General features: G+C 38.2%; 1 protein-coding gene across 3 annotated transcripts in view; it reads right to left on the bottom strand.

Moving 5' to 3' along the window:
• Positions 1 to 22866, bottom strand: part of LOC124615537 (protein O-mannosyltransferase 1) — a 160969-nt gene that overhangs the window by 9620 nt on the left and 128483 nt on the right. For 2 of the 3 annotated variants that reach the window (XM_047143502.1, XM_047143501.1), the window contains one exon: positions 21018 to 21192. In XM_047143502.1, coding sequence (XP_046999458.1) covers positions 21018 to 21192 — 175 coding nt within the window. Of the gene's footprint in view, positions 1 to 21017; positions 21193 to 22866 lie in introns of those variants that run through there. The other variant, XR_006979799.1, reaches the window with a different exon arrangement.

Here is a 22866-nt window from a genome sequence, read left to right as displayed (position 1 = left end):
AACAATGTGTGGAATATATTGTGCTATGCACATATAAGCTTCTATGGTGATATGTGATGTAGCTATATAATGCCCAATAATGTCAAATTAGCTAACTGCTAATGAAATGTAGTGTTTATTTTGAAATAAAAGAACAACCTATGCAGGAGAATGAATACCTTTAAAAATTGCAAATCATACAAACTTACTATTTTTATCATCACTGCTTACAGCTAAATACCTTCTGTATCATTGGCAAAAGTGGATATCGATCGATCACAGTGCAGACGCACTGCATCTTGTGAGTGACAAACACCACCAGGGCTGTATGTGCCAAGTCACACAGGATGAACCACTCCCCGGGCCACACAGGCAGCTTCTAGTTCAATCTTGTATAGTATGCTGCATGAATTACTACCATTCACATCTTACTGCTATTTGGAATATCACACTGCCTTGGACACTGACTTTCTAGTTCCCACTCTCTGTTTCTATTCAGTGCCAAGCTCACAACGATTTTGGCTCTGTTTATGGATTACGCATTTGTGTCAAGAGCGAACAGCAAAGTAGCAATGAGGTCTTACCCCACTCTCCTCTCTGCAACATGTTCACACCAAGTTCCAGTGTTATAGATTCCAAGTTTCTGGAACTTTGACAGCAACAGTTCTAACAACAGCAGCAACCATCTACGGCTGAACACTGATCAGTTTGTTCCCCCTCAGCATCAAGTGACCTTTTTTGAAACGTTAATTGGGCTGGTCAAGAATTGCTCTCCCTCCTTGGCATTGTGGCATTCTTCATATGAGTCACAGAAGCTCCAGTTCTGCTCTGACTGCAGCAACCAGTATTCCACAAACAACTGCCCACACACGACAGCAGACTGCTGGACCGCAAAAAGCCACCTTGCACCAGTGCATCAATAAGTGGCCCACTGGCCACACACTCAGCTGCAGCATGGGGAGACCTCATCGGTCAACAGCATCACAGTGCAGAGCAGGTAGTTTCCCAGCTGCCTCTAAAGGTTACGTAGAACTTGACACTTTCCAGTTGATCTGCAGACTTCCAGCTGGACAGCTGGACACCAGTGTTGCCATGTCGTTAATCAATGAGGACATGTATTGGTAGCTGAGCTCTCCTTTGCTGCAAAGGGTTCAGTGTTAGATTGGGTCTTACTGCCACAAGGCCAGTATGCTCCTCAATGAACTGTTGCTGGCAGCTAAGTACAGGAACATTGAAAGTGTACTAACATTCTTAGTTGTGTGCTCCCCTATTGATGCCAACATTTTCGGCTGAGATGTCTTTCCCCGATTTTGGTAAATGGGACCGTATATAATTTAGTTTCAGAAACAGTACCTCTTTCTGACCTTGATGCCCTGTGCAGATTTTTTGAACCAATGCTCAGGTGTGCAAGAATTTTAATGCTATAAAGCTTTCGGCAGTGCCACAATTCTGTAGAGCTTGTCTGCTATCATTTGGCGTTAGGAAGGCAAGCAGAACTCTCACAGCTTCAGAACCTTGGAGCCATTTTCATGGTTTCAACTACTTTGGTTGTCTTTAAAAAACCTAGTAGGTCTTTACTTGTTTGTGGTTAGTTTAAATCCAACACTGATCTCTATCCTATGCCTTGCCCACATGATCTGTTGACTAACCTGGCCAAGGGGCAACTATTTCTCAAACATGTATCAAAATGAAGCATATCTACAACTGTCACTTGATGAGGCATTGTGTCAAGTTGTTAATCTTAAATATGCCGTTAGGTTTACACAGGTACAACAGCTTCCCATTTGGGTTGTATTGCACCTGCAATTTTCCAGAAGTATTTAGAACTATCCATTCAAGGTATTGCGAACTGTGGTAATTATTTGGATGATGTTTTTATGGGGTCAATGCTTGTGGACCACAAGAGGGATCTTTAATCCCTTTCCAAATGGCTTACATTTTCAGAACGCAAAGTGCAGTTCCTTCACCGCCAGCATCAAATACATGGGGCACATCATTAATTACACGGGTGTTATGCATCCGTATGACCAAGTCAACATGTAAATACTACATTGACTCTAATAACCTTAAACAGCTGTAGTTGTCCCTGGATAAAATTGGGTACCATACCAAATTGACTCCCCAAAGTGCCACAATTCGCACACATCCTAAGCTGTGCAAGAAGAGCACCAAATGTCTGGCCGGCTGGATATCAAGAAAAGTTTTCAGCACCCTAAGTACAGTTTCAGGATGGTGCTGTGGAGGTGCATGTCGTTGCTACTTATGACAAAATTCTGCAGAGGATTAAAGTAGTTTTGTCCCACAGCTTGTACAATTGGTCTGAACCACCAATTGCCTTTCCCTCCAAACCACTGTCTGCAGCACAGTTCACCTATTCACAAACTGAAGAGCTGGCCTTAGAGATCATTCATTGAGTCCAGAAATTTCATGTGCATTTGTATGGCAGCAAATTCCAGCTAGCTAATGACTGGCCATAAATAATTTATTTTGTTGTTCAGACATCATTCTAAGCTCCCCTACTACTGCTAACATTTTCAGCTTGGATGCATTTACCAATTTTGGTGCAGTGTATACAGCACTGCGCACTGTTTTTAAGCAGGTACTACTAAGAAACCCACTTTCAACACACTGCCCAACACAGATTTGCTGTCCTGTCTTTCTTTGGACCCTGATGCAGAATTCCGTCACCTGGAGATGTTTATTTTGTCCTGGACCAACAACCGCAACAAAGCCTAATTAAAGACTGTATAGAGAGCCTGTTATCACCATTAGTTAATATTATAAACCAATCATTAAAGCAGGGTTACTTTCCCGACTACTTAAAATATGCTAAAGTACTGCCTCTCTTCAAGAAAGGAGACACAGGAAATATAGAAAATTATAGGCCACTCTCACTGCTCTCGTGGTTTGCAAAAATAATAGAAACTATTGTGAAAGATAGACTTATGAGCTACTTAAATAAGCACAACCTCCTAGCCAAGGACCAGTTTGGATTCCGAACAGGGAAAGGCACAGAAGCAGCAACAGCATATCTCACTAAATATATCCTAGAAGCACTATACAACAGGTATATTTCTCGATCTAACCAAAGCTTTTGACACAGTGGATCACAAAACACTGTTGGTTAAGCTAGATGAACTGAGAATAAGGGGGACTGTAAAAAAATGGTTCCAGTCACATCTAGAAAATAGAATACATTTATCATGTAACTCCAACTGTATTGAAAAACATTTTTCTGACCCCAAACATATAAATATAGGTGTACCACAGGGTAGTGTCCTAGGTCCAGTACTATTTCTAATTTATATTAATGATTTCCCACAAAGTATAAAGCATGGGCATACAATATTGTTTGCAGATGACTCTAATGTGCTAATAAGTGACACATCACATGTAGATCTAAGAGAGAAAGCCGAAGAAACACTAAAAAAAGTATATGAGCGGGCAGCTAACAACAAAGTCACACTTAATATTAAGAAAACAAGTGCTATGAACTTTTCAATAACCAAAAAACCATTTCATAATAACATGAAGTTAGGTAATGAAGCCATACAATGGGTGGAAAGCACAACATTTCTTGGCATGCAAGTTGATAGTCAGCTGAAGTGGGAAGACCATGTAAAAATACTTCGTAAGAGAATCTCTACAGCATACTATGTCCTCGAGAGTTCTTACTTCAGCACGCGATATTTCATGTATTAGATCAGTATACTTTGCATACATCCATTCTGTTAATAGTTATGGGATGATATTCTGGGGAGTGAACAGGAAAAATATCGAAGATATATTCAAATTGCAGAAAAGAGCAGTAAGTATAATGACCAAGAGTGGCAGCATGGCTCACTGCCTTGAACTTTTTAAAATGCTGGAAATCTTAACTGTCCCATGTGAATATATTTTTCAGAATGTTATGTACACTTAAAAAATATTGGACACTATGTTAACAATGGTTCTGTACATGGTTATGAAACTACGAGCTGCAATAATTTGCATTTGGATAGAAAAAATAAAGTTAAAACGCAACAGAGTCTACTGTACAATGCCATTAAATTATATAATAAATTACCACAAAACATAAAAGACATAGAGACAATCTCCTCCTTCAAAGAAAAACTAAAAAAATTTTTACAAACTAAAAGTTACTATACGGTAATAGAGTACTTGAATTAAAAAAGGTTACTTAAAATCTGAAGGTTCTGTGTTAAATTATATGGAGAAATAATAATGATATAAGACTGAAAAATGTAAATTAGATTATAAGAAAATTTCACTGTCAATTATTGTGTAAGAACCAAATTTAAACTGTTAAATTGTCTATTATCCAATGACGAAATACATACAATGTAAATTGTTTCACGGATTAATAAAGAAATCAAATCAAATCACTGAGCACACATGAGGTAGCTACAGCATCACCCCACAACCTGGTCCAAGCGTAAAGTTTTGTTTGTGGTGCAGAAGGGGCCAGAGCATATGTTCAGACAGGCTGACCCAGCCATTCATCTAAACATCGACCACAGAGGACTCTGGCGGCAGGATCGTAATTCTGCCCCAGGATCCTCTAGCTCCTTCATGCTTTGCATTGGGGGGACGACATGCAGGAAGGAGTACTGATGTCATCGGTGTTAGGATGTAGAAAGTAGTGCTCTTCACACATTGCTGGTTTCTGGAACTATTGAAGCTGCAAGCGAAGAAAGGACTTCTTCTTTCTGCTTTTTTGACTGCACTTCAATTGCCTTTTGAGTATTAATTTCTATCTCCGCTAATTTTTTGGTGTGCTTCTGCCACCTTTCCACACATGGCTGTGTGTTGCACTTCCTGCTCCCACTTCATATGGACAATTGTGAAGAACAATGGCAAGAGAGATGTGAAAATATACCAGTCAATAACATCACAGGAGACTTGCATTAGTTGTGGTTCAGGCCTGTACTGGAACAAATAACGTAGGGCCAATGGAAGAAAATGTAACACAGAGGATAAGCATAATACAAATGAACATACTGAAACAAGAACAACCAGAACTGATAGACGAAGAAGGAAAAACAATAAATGAGAGGTTGTGACTCTGATTATCAAAGCAGAAGTATGTGGAAACAATTAAAGTGAATGTGTTCTCTGGGCCTCAGATTGCAATTTCAAAGAATTTATATGAGTAGCTGTTGAAGATGGATGTGAAAATACCTAGCCTTCCTGTCGGTGGTTCTAATGTAAAGTTAGCTATTGGAGAATATGCAAAGGCTGTAAAATGTCAAGTGTTGTAGGAGGTGAAGATCAATGAGGAGATATTTAGAATGGATGCCGTAATAGTATGTAATTCACATGCTGAAATGATAATGGGATCTGAATGGTTAATGCATCAAATAGATTACTAAAGCGATGAAATGAGGATGTGACACGAAGACAGAGAGAGAACAGCACAGTTCTCTGGGAAAGCAGTCAGTGGTAAAGAAAGGGGGTTCATATGTATCTATTATGCAGCAGTGCAGGAAAAAGAGGGAGATCACAACAAAATAGCCACTAACAACAGAGCAGTAACATACCTAGTGCAGGAGGAAGAAGCAGAACTGTCAGAACAGGAAACAAAAACAAAAGTAGCAGCTGTAGAATAATTACCAGAAGACACAGCAGCTGAGTACACCGACTGTTAGATTGCAAACAACTTTTTGCTTTACAAAATAAAAAAAAAAACTACATATGGCACATTTCACATCTCCATATCCGATTCCATAAGCGAAAAGGACAGCAGTGGAAAAGGAATTGTAAAAGATGTTGCCAGCAGCAATTGCAGAATGTGGGCACATCCAATACAACAGGCTGTTGTTAAATACCAGAGAAGGAAAGTTGATACTCACCATATAGCGGAGATGCTGAGTTGCGATAGGCACAACAAAAAGATTCACACAATTAATTGAGTGTGATTTCAGCTCTCTGAGACTGCAGACGTGTGTGCAAGTTGCATTCGAGTGAGTGTGTGTGTGTGTGTGTGTGTGTGTGTGTGTGTGTGTGTGTGTACTGCTGACAAAGGCCTTAATGGCCGAAAGCTTTAATTGTGTGAATCTTTTTGTGGTGCCTATCGCGACTCAGCATCTCCGCTATATGGTGAGTAGCAACTTTCCTTCTCTGATATTGTTACATTCCATCCTGGATTTTCCAGTGTTTGATTTTTGCCTGAAGGCTGTTGTTCAATGTAGATAAGAAGTGGAGAGATGTACAAGTAATACTAGATGCGAGAAAGGCAAATAGCATTTTTGAAGCTGAAAGAGACCGACTGGTAAACATCGAAGAGTTGTTATAGATGTGTGATGGCGATAAAGTGTTTACAAGTCCGGATCTGACTTCTGGTTATTAGCAAATGTCACTGGACCCAGATTGCAGACAATATACCACATTTCTTTACGATAGGCGGTGTTACCAGTGTCAAATACTTCCTTTTGAACTAAATGTGACCACATCAGCATTTATTCAAACAATGGACAGAGTTCTTGGCAAGGATCTACTGGAAACAAAACCTTGAATGCAGATGACATTCTGATTCCAAGCAGTGGATGGAAAGAGCATTTGGCAATCGTAGAGTTTATTTTTAGAAACAGCTAGACTGAACATGAGAAAATCAGAGTTCAGTAGGCAGGGAAACAAAAATCTTGGAACACATAATTACACCTGAAGGTATAAAGGCAAAGAAAAACTGTAGCCAGTACATTGTTTCCCAATATCTATTTGCAAGAAGCAACTTACAAGTTTTTAAAGGCCTATACAGCTTCTGCTATTGTTTTATAGATAGACAAGTACCAAATAATGAATCCCTGCACAATCTGCTTAAGAAAATTAGTCTGTGGATGGAAAATTGCAAAGAAGCATTTCAATGGACTAAAACAGCGTTAATCAACACACCAATATTGTTACACCCAGATATTAACAAAACTTTTTATTTCACCTGTGAAGGTGTGGGTGTGCACCTTTATCAAATTAATGGACGGGAGGAGCAGTGTAATACCCAGATGTTCACTTTCAGGAGCAGAATGATGACAACCTGTGAACAAAAGTATTCAATAGCAGACAGGGAAGCACTGGCTATATTACTGGATTCACCAAATTCTGTTACTACCTAGCTGGGAGAAAATGTGTAGTAGTAACTGATCACCATGCCTTGACATTCCAATTAACAAGTGCAATATCGGAGATTAACAAGATGGGCTATAGATCTTCACGAATTTGACTTTGAACTGCAGTGCGTACCTGGAGAACAGAATTTAGTACCCAAACCACTTTCACACTTACTGGTGGGTCTGAAAAGATGAAGAGCAGAACTACCAATGCCAGAAGACAGCATTAAACTCAAGAAAGGTGTGGCTCTTGAAGGAACAGTCTGCAGATTACTAGAACATGTACACCACAAACGAAATTTCGAAGAATGTCTATTGTCGGTGAAAAGAAAATACAGTGAAACTTTGATTTTATGTTTTTCATGATTCTTCGCTGTAAATTTGTAGCCCCTGTAAAAACCCATAAGATCAATGGTAAATATTCCCTGATTTTACATTTCTTCCTGATAAGGTTTACTTGATTGTACATTCTTACTCAACATCTTACTTGACTTGATTCAATTTTCTTCCTATTGATATTTGATGTGACTGAATGAGATGTAAGAGGCACAAAAGACAGACAGTTCACACTGTAGGTGGTGGCGCAGTTAAGGGAATATTTTAGGCCACTGTGGAAAGGGAGACGTACGAGAGAAAATGCTGATGCAATCCGCAATCGCCGTTGCCAATACAACTTGCAACGTTTAACTTCACCGCGCAATGATGATGGGTTGAGTACTTTTCACACTACTTTTTGCAGGAACTGACATAACTGTGACATGGTAGCACTGTGAATGTGACCAGAAATAAGGCTATTGATCTGTCGATCGTTATAGCACCAAGTTGTTGATTACGGATGTGTTACTGACAGGAATATTTCAGTTGTAGCAAGAAGTCTTTATGGGAAAACGTTTGCAGCTGCGCGACGTGCGAAATATTTGTGACAAGCAAGAATGTGAATGTTATTAATTATCATTCACTTGCAGAAATTTAAGCTGTCCTCTTAGGCTCCTGCCTAACCGCACACATGGAAATTGCTAGATATTCGGAAATAAACAGCAAAGTATTTATGACAAGGAACAATATGAATTCTATTGCTGCTCGTTTCACTCGAAGGAGTGTAAACTGTCTTCTTAGGTTTCTGCCAAACCACACACTCGGAAATCACCACACATTCAGGAACAAACAGGCGAATATTTATTTCATCCTTCGTTCTCTAATCAGAAAGGTTACATAACATCGAATTGCAGAATATATGTATTATTACAATTACAACAAAATTTCAGAACGTGAGGTGGAAGATGAATAATAACATGCTAGGAGTTGCGAACCTATAACATCTAACTCATCTAATCATGATGTCATCCATTACACCACAACTTACTCACTCAGTTTTGTATCGTGCATTAGTTATAATAAAACCTCTTGAAGCCTTACGTAGCTGATGTTTTATTAATTAACATTTAATGATAAGAGTGACGTATTTGTGATATACTTTCAATTCACTGTTGCTTTGAAATGACAGACTGCACACATCCTCGTACTTCACACACTATGAAGGGAATGAATAATCATAATGCACACAAGCATTCGCAAAGGTTGATATTGAAAGCCCACTAGTGATGTCACCATTGCAAAAAGTAGTGTTAGGTCTAATGTACATACCGTATTTACTCGAATCTAAGCCGCACCTGAAAAATGAGATTCGAAAAAAAAAAAAAATAAATAAATAAATAATAAAAAAAAAAAAATCCCCGAGTCTAAGCCGCACCTGAAATTTGAGACTCGAAATTCAAGGGGAGAGAAAAGTTTTAGGCTGCACCTCCAAATCGAAACAAAGGTGGTCCATTGGAATATGAGACACAATTAAGGTCGAATGAATGACGATACAGGTACAGTAGTTTGGTTCGAGTCGTAAACTTAGCAGTTAGGCTTTACCAGGTAGTCATTGCTATGTGTCAGGTGCTCCATCCGTATTTATACGGGTACCCTTCCTTTATCACGTGCTTCGTCTGGTTTGAATCGATTGCTTATTTTGCTTTGATCTGATAAGTGCCGTTTTCTTTGTTATAGGTGTTTACGTCACTCTAAGCTGAAAATGCATTACTGTACTGTGTCATGCATTGTTTGTCGCATTCTGATAGAGCATGTTTACGGCCTGTCGCCGCTCGCGGCATGGCTTGCTTTTGTGCGCGCTGCCGCCGCTTACAAAAAAAAAAAAAGAGAGAGGAATCGTCTCATTAGCGAAACAATGGCAAGAGACTGCTATTTGTTGTTACTTACGCTGCTGCTTTCTTTGATAATGATCAACAAGAACCAAATAATAGACTGCGTATGATAGAACATGTTCTGAACGAGAGTTAGGCGAAAATTTTTCTCCGTTTGAAAATCTTTGCGGCCGCTTCTTTAGTACATCAAATTCGGCACAGAAATTAGTCATCTTAGATTTAAAAATCTAGTCAGTTGCCGTGCTTCATTTCTGACTGTATCACTATTACGCATAAGAATAATACGAATATAAACATGACACGATACGTATATTCTTCCGCGTTTGCTGTTGTGTCACTCTAGTTTCGTAGTTTATTAGGCAGACAGGATTTAAATGAGATAGCAGCAAACAAGAAAGAATACATGGCAAAATGTTTATATTCGTATTATTCTTATGGTGAAGAGAATACTGCATGTGATTCACATTTCATCAGGCAGAAAAAATTCAGAACGTAGAGTTGGCCATATTGATAAACATCCCAAACAGTCTTGCCAGTCGGATTTTCGTATTCGTATTCTGCTACATTCGAAGATTAAGAATACGGAATTTGTATTTACTTCGGTGGATAATGTATGAAAATGCAATGGTCGAAACTCGGGGCAGAGAAAAAAAACCTCGTCTTCCACCTTTTTTTTTTAAATTTATTTACTGACGCAGAGGTTTCAGCGCCAGTATTTATCTTTGTGCCTACGAAGCATGCCTGTGTAGCGCTACATATATTCGACGGCAGAAGTTAGTTGTGGCGGCACCTACCAACATTTTTCAGAACTTCCGCTTGCTTTGCACTCAATTCTAAGCCGCAGGCTTATTTTGCTTTGATCTGATAAGTGCCGTTTTCTTTGTTATAGGTGTTTACGTCACTCTAAGCTGAAAATGCATTACTGTACTGTGTCATGCATTGTTTGTCGCATTCTGATAGAGCATGTTTACGGCCTGTCGCCGCTCGCGGCATGGCTTGCTTTTGTGCGCGCTGCCGCCGCTTACAAAAAAAAAAAAAGAGAGAGGAATCGTCTCATTAGCGAAACAATGGCAAGAGACTGCTATTTGTTGTTACTTACGCTGCTGCTTTCTTTGATAATGATCAACAAGAACCAAATAATAGACTGCGTATGATAGAACATGTTCTGAACGAGAGTTAGGCGAAAATTTTTCTCCGTTTGAAAATCTTTGCGGCCGCTTCTTTAGTACATCAAATTCGGCACAGAAATTAGTCATCTTAGATTTAAAAATCTAGTCAGTTGCCGTGCTTCATTTCTGACTGTATCACTATTACGCATAAGAATAATACGAATATAAACATGACACGATACGTATATTCTTCCGCGTTTGCTGTTGTGTCACTCTAGTTTCGTAGTTTATTAGGCAGACAGGATTTAAATGAGATAGCAGCAAACAAGAAAGAATACATGGCAAAATGTTTATATTCGTATTATTCTTATGGTGAAGAGAATACTGCATGTGATTCACATTTCATCAGGCAGAAAAAATTCAGAACGTAGAGTTGGCCATATTGATAAACATCCCAAACAGTCTTGCCAGTCGGATTTTCGTATTCGTATTCTGCTACATTCGAAGATTAAGAATACGGAATTTGTATTTACTTCGGTGGATAATGTATGAAAATGCAATGGTCGAAACTCGGGGCAGAGAAAAAAAACCTCGTCTTCCACCTTTTTTTTTTAAATTTATTTACTGACGCAGAGGTTTCAGCGCCAGTATTTATCTTTGTGCCTACGAAGCATGCCTGTGTAGCGCTACATATATTCGACGGCAGAAGTTAGTTGTGGCGGCACCTACCAACATTTTTCAGAACTTCCGCTTGCTTTGCACTCAATTCTAAGCCGCAGGCTTATTTTGCTTTGATCTGATAAGTGCCGTTTTCTTTGTTATAGGTGTTTACGTCACTCTAAGCTGAAAATGCATTACTGTACTGTGTCATGCATTGTTTGTCGCATTCTGATAGAGCATGTTTACGGCCTGTCGCCGCTCGCGGCATGGCTTGCTTTTGTGCGCGCTGCCGCCGCTTACAAAAAAAAAAAGAGAGAGGAATCGTCTCATTAGCGAAACAATGGCAAGAGACTGCTATTTGTTGTTACTTACGCTGCTGCTTTCTTTGATAATGATCAACAAGAACCAAATAATAGACTGCGTATGATAGAACATGTTCTGAACGAGAGTTAGGCGAAAATTTTTCTCCGTTTGAAAATCTTTGCGGCCGCTTCTTTAGTACATCAAATTCGGCACAGAAATTAGTCATCTTAGATTTAAAAATCTAGTCAGTTGCCGTGCTTCATTTCTGACTGTATCACTATTACGCATAAGAATAATACGAATATAAACATGACACGATACGTATATTCTTCCGCGTTTGCTGTTGTGTCACTCTAGTTTCGTAGTTTATTAGGCAGACAGGATTTAAATGAGATAGCAGCAAACAAGAAAGAATACATGGCAAAATGTTTATATTCGTATTATTCTTATGGTGAAGAGAATACTGCATGTGATTCACATTTCATCAGGCAGAAAAAATTCAGAACGTAGAGTTGGCCATATTGATAAACATCCCAAACAGTCTTGCCAGTCGGATTTTCGTATTCGTATTCTGCTACATTCGAAGATTAAGAATACGGAATTTGTATTTACTTCGGTGGATAATGTATGAAAATGCAATGGTCGAAACTCGGGGCGGAGAAAAAAAACCTCGTCTTCCACCTTTTTTTTTAAATTTATTTACTGACGCAGAGGTTTCAGCGCCAGTATTTATCTTTGTGCCTACGAAGCATGCCTGTGTAGCGCTACATATATTCGACGGCAGAAGTTAGTTGTGGCGGCACCTACCAACATTTTTCAGAACTTCCGCTTGCTTTGCACTCAATTCTAAGCCGCAGGCGGTTTTTTGGATTACAAAAACCGGAAAAAAAGTGCGGCTTAGATTTGAGTAAATACGGTAGTCGCGACACTCACTTCTGAGAAAATTGTTACTGTCTGACAGTTGGTGCGACACTAGCACCCCCAAACGTGAGAAATCAGCTGGAAGATTAATGTTTGCTTTTAATTTTATTCTAGTTAATTAGTGAAATAGTTATTACATTTTTTGTGTTCCAAGCATCAGCAAATTATCAAGACACATGAACGATCATTAAAAATGCATAAAAACAGCCAAATATCCTTGATTCAGTGACATAAGTTACAACTTACTGATGAAGAAATTCTTTTGAGTATGTGTGCAATTGCAGCTTAAACACTAAAAACAAGAGAATATAAACACATATTTCACACATGAGAAGAACATGTTTCTTTTGTTGTCTGTTCTTATTATGACAGGCACTTTCTTTGACACGTAACAACATTTCATGGAGCCTAATGTTTTGCACAGTCTTACACTTTGTAACAGATAAATATTTTTGTAAATGTAATTAATATAATGGAAGGAAACATTCCACGTGGGAAAAATTATATATAAAAACAAAGATGAGGTGACTTACCGAACAAAAGCGCTGGCAGGTCGATAGACACACAAACAAACACAAACATACACACAAAATTCAAGCTTTCGCAACAAACTGTTGCCTCATCAGGAAAGAGGGAAGGAGAGGGGAAGACGAAAGGAAGTGGGTTTTAAGGGAGAGGGTAAGGAGTCATTCCAATCCCGGGAGCGGAAAGACTTACCTTAGGGGGAAAAAAGGACAGGTATACACTCGCACACACGCACATATCCATCCACACATACAGACACAAGCAGACATATTTAAATATGTCTGCTTGTGTCTGTATGTGTGGATGGATATGTGCGTGTGTGCGAGTGTATACCTGTCCTTTTTTCCCCCTAAGGTAAGTCTTTCCGCTCCCGGGATTGGAATGACTCCTTACCCTCTCCCTTAAAACCCACTTCCTTTCGTCTTCCCCTCTCCTTCCCTCTTTCCTGATGAGGCAACAGTTTGTTGCGAAAGCTTGAATTTTGTGTGTATGTTTGTGTGTCTATCGACCTGCCAGCGCTTTTGTTCAGTAAGTCACCTCATCTTTGTTTTTATATGTAAATGTAATTACTTTTGCTTTGAAAGCGAATGTGTAAAAGTTTCTTGACATTTGTGGCTCACATGAAGCAACAATTGTGGAATTTGTCTTCTGTGTAGGGAAACAGTTTTATTGCTTTTGTTCTTTTATTATCACACCTGTGTGGTTGTTCTTCAGCTACAGTTGTAGTAGATTATCTGTTGCGTTAAATAATATAGATATTGCTCTCTTTGCATGTTTCCCACGTTTCTCACTCACTGATCTGACCGGAAGTGTAGCGAAGAAAACTTCATGTTTTTGTGTAGATACACAAAGCTTTTCTGCAAAAGTTCAGGTCTTCTGCTATTTACTAGCAAATTTTTTGTTCTTAAAGAACACGGAATTTCGCAGTAAATATCTGTAGGTTATAAGAAAATTGTAAATAAACTTTCTGTAATGAAGTGGAACATTCACACCTCCTAGGATCATTAGGAAACCCAAAAACAACAAGTGTGGTGTCTTGTTCTTCTTGTTGCTGCACTTTATTATGCTGCACATGCTCCTATTTGTAAAAAACATTCTACAGACCAATGTAAACAATTATGATTCGTTTTTGCTTTCACAAGACCTTGCCAAACTCAACAATATAACTTTATGTCCCCTTTGCGCACTGCAATCGCAGTGGGTAACAAAAAAGAGCCAGTGTGTCACGACTGTTATGTTGTACTACGGTAGTGCGAAGTCTACTAAATCCAATTAAACTGTCATTGGCTACAGAAGGAAAGTACACACCCCTACATGTTAGATTCTGACACCTTTTGTCGTATTTCACATTTTTTGGTTTAATTCATGTTCATCAGTTTTTGCTTTTTTTCTGGATGAACACAAAGGAAATATGTATGAAAACTGTGTGCTTTGATGTAAAATTTGTGGTTGTGGCAAGTTGATTACCTTGTACCCAGATACCAATTACAATTTTTGATGAGTTTTTACTTGCTGTTGCACATCTGTGATTTTTTAAGAATTGATCAAATTCATTACCATAAATGACTCTGTAAACATTGTATGGTACTTTTGAATTCCTTCACTTATACAGATTTTATACAAGTTATTGGTTAGGATAACGATTTTTAATCATATATGCCAATTACATACATTTTTGCCTGTATTTTCGGAGTTTTAACATTTTCCTCAATTCTGTGTTTTTTAAGTCTGGTCCACACAAAACGTAAAATAGGGGTTTCACAGTACTGATGTGCTAGAGAAGAGAAAATCCAAATATACTGCCTAGGGCATGAAGGAGCAAAAGGAAACAAAAAAGTGCTTAGAAAACTTGGGATGGGATTGCTTATTTTTTGACAGAGAGAAAAGGATACAACACTTACTGATAACATGTGAAATTTGCCAAAAACTCGAGACTACCAGTTTTAAGTTTAATTGTAGTATGCAGACTGTGTTGCCAAAAGGGCTTACAGAGACAATAGCAGTTGATCTCCTCAGCCCCCTATACAGTCTGACAGAAGTTTCAATGCAAGTTCTTGCAACTATCGAACTTTTCTCAAAATAACGTGAAACTGAACCCACTAAAAAAGGTCACCGGCAGCGAAGTAGCTAAAAAAATGGAAAAAAAAACTACTTTGTAAATGGGTGTACTCCAAAACGAGTTATTAGTGATAATAAAAGTTAGTTTGCTTGTAAGAAATGTGGTGAGACTTTCAGAAAGCGTGATGTTGAACCAGTCTTTATATCCCACTATAGACCCGCCTCGAATCCCATGGAGCATGTTATGAAAGAGAGAAATCATTCTGCATTGTGTGCAATCACATAAACAATATGGAAAATAGCATCAGCTGATGGGTAATTTTGAAGATGCCATCAACAATCTGCCACACGGTTCTACAGAGTACGTGCTGATAGAAATTCTGTTTCACAGGGAACCTGACAGTCTAATTAGAGATCTTAATGAACTTACCTGACAAAAAAGAAACATGAGAGAAGATCAGGAAGTTGGAACAAACTCTACTGAAAAAGGCCACTGACAGGCTCATGGATCCAAATGTGTATAGAAAAGAAGATCTCATTTTAGTCGAAACACATGTTCAGTCTAAGAAAGCTGATCACAAAATTAAGAAATTTGATCATATCTACAAGGGTCCTTATATGATTGTGTAAATCAGACATCTTAATATCTGGGAACTGGGGAATATATGAACTGGAAGAATTTATGGAAGACAACATGTTAAAAACGTCCATAAACATTATATGATGCAAGAAGCAGATGGTGAGGAATTCGACAATGACACAACTGAGTACGATATGGGCCAACAAGAAGACTGAGAGGTACCCACGAAATACAAGAACTGTCAAATGTTTATGAATAGCAATTTGTCTAGTGTTTTGTACTGTTTGTGTTAGTATATTGTATGCATAATGCTAGCAACAATGTAGACTGTTGTTTTTGTAAACATTGGTATTATCTTTTCTTTATTTTGGCATTTGCAACAGTTACCAAAAACAAATGAGTGTTAACTGCTGTGCATGTTTTGATTTTTTGTCACTGATATGGATGTTAATCCATCTGTTACTCACGTCTGACAAGATGCTGAGAAAAAGGTGAAGTGTGGCTACGATTTGCCTCCGTCCACCTCCGTTTTGCCTTGTTCATTGCCAAGGAAATTGCAAAGTCACCCCACTCACTCCCCATTCTTTTAGGGAGCCTGGAAGTCACAGATTTCACCCACTCAGCCGGCTATTGACATGCCTGCTACCTATTTGCGACGAATTGCCCTCCCCAAAGCATAAGCATGCATACTAGTCTACCAGCAGTAGCAAAATCATCTACAATAAACATCCGTCAGTGATTGTGTGTTGTGTGGTAAAGTAAAGACAGTAATTACACATGTGCTTGTGAGTATTAGTGTTTCAGCAACTAATCATAACTTGCACTACTTGACTTTTTTTGAATGTCTTCAAACCCAAACATTTCTGTGCCTATAGATGTGGCAATATGCAGTACAAACAACTGAAAGTCCTGTAAGGAATAATAACAGTATTATAAAAAGAACACATTGCTACTACAATACAAAGAAGACACTGAGTTGCAGACAGGTACCAACAAAAGACTGTGTGTGTTTTCAACTTTGGTAGAAGACTTTTGGGTGAAAGCATTTCTTTGTGACCATCTGCGACTCATTGTCTTCTCTATGTGGTGAGTCATCATTTATCCCTTTCAAATACATATACAGTACAACTTTCCTCCTCTTTGATTAGAAGTATGGAAATAGATAATAAATGTTCTTGTGCTTTGTTTTTTTATTTCACCCTACTGACAAATCAGAATAAATTGATTTGATTTTCACTTGAGAGAGGTTATTCTATTTTGTGCATAGTCTTATGATGCTTTGCCATATTTGGTAAACAGTTCGTAACTAATTAACTTCCATGTTGACAAATACAGTAAAACTTCATTTATACATCTTTTGCACTTTCTTTTTTTCGTGTCCCGGTGGAATATCCACAGTGCGCACAAGTTATGATGCAGTGTTTCAGAGTGGGTTGCCGGGAAGTGGATTGGTAAGGCTGATATTGGACTATAATAAAATTTGATAGTGTAATAAGAAACTTTGTCAAAGTTAGGCATTAGTCAAATTTTCTTTGATCAAATCTAGTGCCTTTCCTTAGATTTGTTCAAAGGAAGCATTTGTCTAATGTTTACTGTACGAGAAATTAATCACTTAGAGTGCTAGCATTGCTGCAGCTGTCTGACACACAATGTTTATCAATATGACTCCCAAATTTACATGGTGCGTCGCATATATAACGAAATTGATAGAAATATTCCGAGGCAAATGAAGCACTGTGTAGCTTACGACATCCCGAATACAAAAACAGAATAAAAAGTGAGAGCTATAAAAAAATATTATCGATGTTATTAGCTGTGAAGTATGGCCAGGATATGCCCCCGAGAATATAAATGAGAAAATCTACAACTTCTGTGGAAATAAAAATTTTTCATGACTGCAGTATGTATTAAATTTATTTGCCTTCACGTATTCCTCCTTCAATGTTTCTGACAAAATAATGAAAGGGTTATCCTGTTTTGAGGGTACAGTGTACGCTATTGCCGCGTCAAAGAAAAAACAAGCAAAATTTACAGACTTTTTTTACGAAATGACGTTTTCTTCTGTGTAGAGGTTTACATTTTTCTTTATTTTCTTGTTAAGTACCGTGCCTAGTAAGCCTATATAATGTTTTGTAGAGTGTAACTTTTTAATTACTGGATTTTTCATTTGTGTTTACCAATTAATTTGATAGTATGGTACTATATTTCATATACACATTTTTCACACTTACACATTTTTTTAATGTAGTCCGTTGAAAAATATATAAATGCAGCTTTACTGTATATATGTTTCCTTCATTTGCTTCAATTTGTATAAATTCCCTGAGAGTGTGGATTCCTTTTGTATAGTCTAACCAATATTTACCCTTTGGGGTATTTGAAGTAGCTTCTATATTTGCTGAGCCTTTGGAAACATATCTGAAGGATGCAGAAGTCATACTATTGGAGTGTTAGAAAACATTTTTAGTGATGCTGAGCTGGATAATGGGAAGATATGCAATGTTCTGAGTTGTTTAAGATCTAATTATTTTGCAATGACAATGTTTTTCACACAACCTGCATACATAACATTTAACGATTTACATGAAGATGCCTTCACAGTAGTGAAGTATGCTGTTACTCATACATAGTGTCCCAGGAAGAATAGTCAATATTCAGCACTTGGTTCAGTAGAAGAGATGTGTTTCACATTAGCAAAGATGAACAAGCGCTCACTGTTCTTACGGTATGCATTTTAGAGCCCATGTTTACTAGATTTTCCTTTGAATCATTGATCCCGTCACATCCTGAACACTGACCATTCTTCCTGGGACCCCCTGTATAACCAATTTGATTTTCCGTATACATCCTATGTCTACTTACCACATATTCAAATAAAATGCAAACAAATTGCAATTTTAGGTTTAGGGAGGAGACAATGTAAAATGTGCCTACTATTTCTATTGTATTACAGTGTGATGATTTAGGAGAAGGGAGCCATTGCTCGGTTGTTCATTAGCACGAGGTTACATGTTTCTCTGGGGATCTTGTTATTGGGTCATAACTTTCTTTGGGATTTAAAGTTTCTTTTTGAGTTTTCAAAAACTTTTTCTGGAATTTTTTGGAAGAATTCTATTTGGCTGGGGAGGGGGGTTACTGATATAATTGGTTTTACGGCGTAGTAAATCATAATCCTTACACACTGCTGGTTTCCGGAACTTTCAAAGCTGCACACACCCTCTTTCTGTTGGGGGAACTGCCTTACTATTCAATGTCAACTATACACAAGCACTACTGGTCATGTCCATGTATGCGGGTGTTGTTGTTAGACTTTCGTAAGGAATGGCTGCATGCAGCTGCATCACACATTAATTATTTGAAGAAATTTGTTAAGGAGTTGATTTTGAGTTTGAAAGTATTATGTCAATGGTAGGGTAAAAGTAATTTATGATTAGGTTTTTTTCATTCAATACAATAAAGTAATCTGGTCTGTACTGTCACTCTTTCAAAGTGACATTTTTCCAATTTATGACTGATTAACTTTGATATTCATAAATTATAAGAACTTTGGTTTATATTAGGCACTCGGTCTAGTTCAATTATTAGCGAAGTGTTTTCTTTGTGAAGCTTTCATACTAGAGTCTGACAGCTGCAAAATTAATAAATGAAAAACGTTAATGAGAATTACACCCAGCACAGATGCCGACATTGTATGCGCATGCCTCTCCTTTCGTGCCTGTTTCCTCAATCAAACGGCCCCCAGGCAATATTTCTTGCCATGGCTCTGTCCTGACCACCCATAGGATTCTGCCAGACTGCTTCAAGCAGTTATGTGGCTGCTGGTGGTGGTGGACACACTCTCAAATTTCCCTTATATAGTGCAGATGCCTTCCACTAGCACCCGTGCTACCAAATGTCCCTTGCCAATGACATTAGCCACCGAAGGAGTGCATAAAGTCTGCTGTCAGACATCGGTTCCCAACTGATGTCACTGCAGTTCAGGCCTTGTCTCACCAAAACAGCATAAAATACCTGACTGCTGCCCCATTTCACCCCACTTCCAACGCAGAGGCCAGGCAGATGATCCATACTTTTAAAAAGCAGATGTGGAAGGCCTTGCTGATGTCATCTACAAATGAAATACTCCACAGCTTCCTCACCTCCTATTAGACCACCCTCCTATCAGATCACCCCCGTCAAAGAGGTCATTCCAGCTGAAACACTGCATGGAAGCCAGGATTGCTCCCTGTTGACTTCCTCCATCCACACCCAGCATGTATACAGGCCCACATAAATGCAGAGTAGCTGTGCCTGGGCAAGCAAATTTGGCCTGTATTTGCGGTGGCCCCGAGGAGTCATCCTAGGCCACAGGAGCCATCAGCTGTTTGACAGCATGGCCGGCCACAGCCTTCTGACCCATCATCGCAACCAGCTCTGACTGTGACCACAGTCGCAATCGGTGTCCCTCTGACTTCTGGATTGAGCACCAGAGCCACCACCACCTGTAGACTAGCTGATCCTAAAGAACAGTCGCTCTTACTGATGTTCTGATCTGGTGCATAATGTAAACTAAGCAGGTAAAATATTGTTTTGATATATTACCACTACTATGATATTCTCCATATTTACTATTTATAAGGACACATATTCCAGGACCATGACTCTGTAACTTAAGGGCCCTGTGACATTTAAATGGAAGCAAAAGAGAATGAAAACAATTAACAACTTCTGACGTTTGAGCAAATATCTATATACTTAATGGCCAACCTGGTTCATGATACATTTTCCCAGTTGTAAATTGCCTTTCTAATGGCTTCCAGGGACAACAAAAATTTGATTTTCAATATTAAATGTAATTATTGTCCAAATTAAAAAAATTAAAATGCTGTCATAATCTACTCATTAAGACATATAATGTTATGATAAAGCTTTATTACAGTAAGACAAGTATTAAAGTTAGAAACTGTCTATATGTCTTGAGTCAAAAGAATGTGTGCAGGAATGCAGATATTATTCACACAGTATTTAAGAATGACAGCATTTAGTGACCTCCCAAAAACTTTACACATAATTTCAAAACTTTTTCTCATTGTCCCCCCACAAAACGATGAAAGGAAAAAACCTTTATCACTTATTAAATTTCACTGTTTATGCAATAAAACCTCAGCATCTAATATCAAGTTTTAATTTATTACTGCTTTACTATTAACTCTATTTGCAACACACACTGTGGACAGTATCACATTTACCACAGAATATACCCGCAAAATTATACTGTTGCACGGCACATAGTGCAGAAGATATGACATAATAGATATTCAGAGAAAAAAAAAGACATTGCTTAAAATGGAGCACGAACTGCACAGACTTGACTCATACAGTGTTTGATAGTAACAGAACTTAGCGACTTCCAATAAACTTTGAACATGATTTCAAACCTTTGTAAACTTTTTCTCGCTTACATGCTTAATGTAAAATGTTTAATGCATCACCTCATTTGTAAAGTAACTAGAAGTCTGAAGTTCTTTAAAAGAATTGAGGGTTCACAGGTTAAACTTCTGTCACCATTCTTGTTTAAAAGTTAGTAACTCACCTCACAAAATATAGCATATGTTCTACCATAGCAGCTGTCAATAGCACTTTGAAGGTAAATGCAGGTAAGTAGTGATGCAGAAAAAGTGTCCTTTCCACAAAGAAGAATGGTATATAATGAAACAGATAACCTACAAGAAGTATTTCACCAATAGTGACAAATTTATGCCACGCATCTGAAACAAAATGTTGTGGAAAGACAATTAGCAAAATGTCCATCAAAACAACAACAACAACACCACACACACACACACACACACACACACACACACACACAGCAATACACAAAACAGGATTTTCAACATATTTTTTTCTGTGTTAAGGAGAGAGTAGACCTGTCACCATATGGATGGTACAGTTCAGTGTAGCACATGAATGGGACAATGTCAGACCTTACACTAACTGTTAGCAGGACAAAGGCAAACCACTATATCACCATATTTGATCACCATTAGATTGCTGGTGCTTGACAAATGGGGCATTCAATCTCCAAGGCTGTGCAGGCACTCAGCCTTTCACATGTCACCTCATCATGAGCATTCCTCAATTTGGGGTAAACCACTTGCACAACTCAACGGCTATGGGCAAAAAGATGTTGGTGACATGGATCATTGTCTACTATTACAGATTGTAGCAGTGGACAGATGAACCACTGTGCAGCAAATTGCTTGGCAATTACATCTTGGACAATCTGCGATAAGATGTACTGCCATCTCCCCATGAGGTACAGAAGTTGTCTCACATCTTCTCACCTAATTTTACAGGACACAATGATTAGAATGGCTGCAAGACCACTACCATTTGACATGCAAAGCACGGGAAAAGGTTGTCTGATTGATTAATCACAACACAAGATGGTGAATGGCAGTGTGCGAGTGTGTCAAAATACACATTAAATGATACATTCTGCTAGCCAACAGCACTGTTAAATAGTGGAAGGCTTTATTCTCATGTGAGGTACATTTAAATGGGATGAAAACAGGCCACTGACAAGTCTACCATAATCTCAAAATGGGGAGGGGGGGGGGGGGGGGGGGGGACTTATTTCAAATTGTGTCAGAATGGTTTCTGTTATATTTTCTGAAATTCTTATCAGATTTTTCCTCCACTTTGTTGCTATTATTTATATTCATACCACTATATTCTTCGTCAAATTACCGCTGCCAGTGTCAACATTAAGCTTTACTCATAATTATACACATATTTATCATACCATCAACAGGAACATTATATTTGTTATTGTAAATTTGTGGACTGTCATCACAATTTTTTCTTTAAAATTATGTGACTGACATCCCTAACAATTATTTAGTATTTAACTATTTATTTCTCCTACTACATAAAGGCCTGTTTTTTCTGTCAGACAAAGGTACAAAGACTTAGGTAATGTAGGATATTTCCTGTCCAATTTTTAACATATGGGTTACTGTAACAGAAAACTATACCCGTGGCATGTTAACAGTGTGGTTGCTTGTCACTGAAGCATTCTGCTGTCACATATTTGATGGAACAGCACATTACTGAAATATGTGACTGTCTGTTATATATCATAAGGGCTCCATCCCAGACCAGTTACTTTTATTTAGATAAGACTGCCCACCTATTAACTTGACTTTTCTGAATAGCTATTCATGGATTTTGAAAGTTGATGGCATAGCAAAAATCTGTATTAAAAATACGTTTCCCTGAATTATTTGTCATAATTACACTTTCTGTAACTGCAGCAACTTACGTTTCAATGAATTTCAACATATGACCCTCTTTGTTTGTTGTCATATTTACTGACTTGGACTCAAGTTACTGCTGTCATAATATTCATTCCCCACTGCATTTTTGGTAATCAATTAAGA

The sequence above is a fragment of the Schistocerca americana genome, chromosome 5 (genome assembly GCF_021461395.2).
Source record: "Schistocerca americana isolate TAMUIC-IGC-003095 chromosome 5, iqSchAmer2.1, whole genome shotgun sequence".
In the NCBI taxonomy this organism is placed as follows: Eukaryota; Metazoa; Arthropoda; class Insecta; order Orthoptera; family Acrididae; genus Schistocerca; species Schistocerca americana.
Note: the sequence above shows the minus strand (reverse complement) of the source record. Positions and strands in the feature narration are given on the sequence as shown.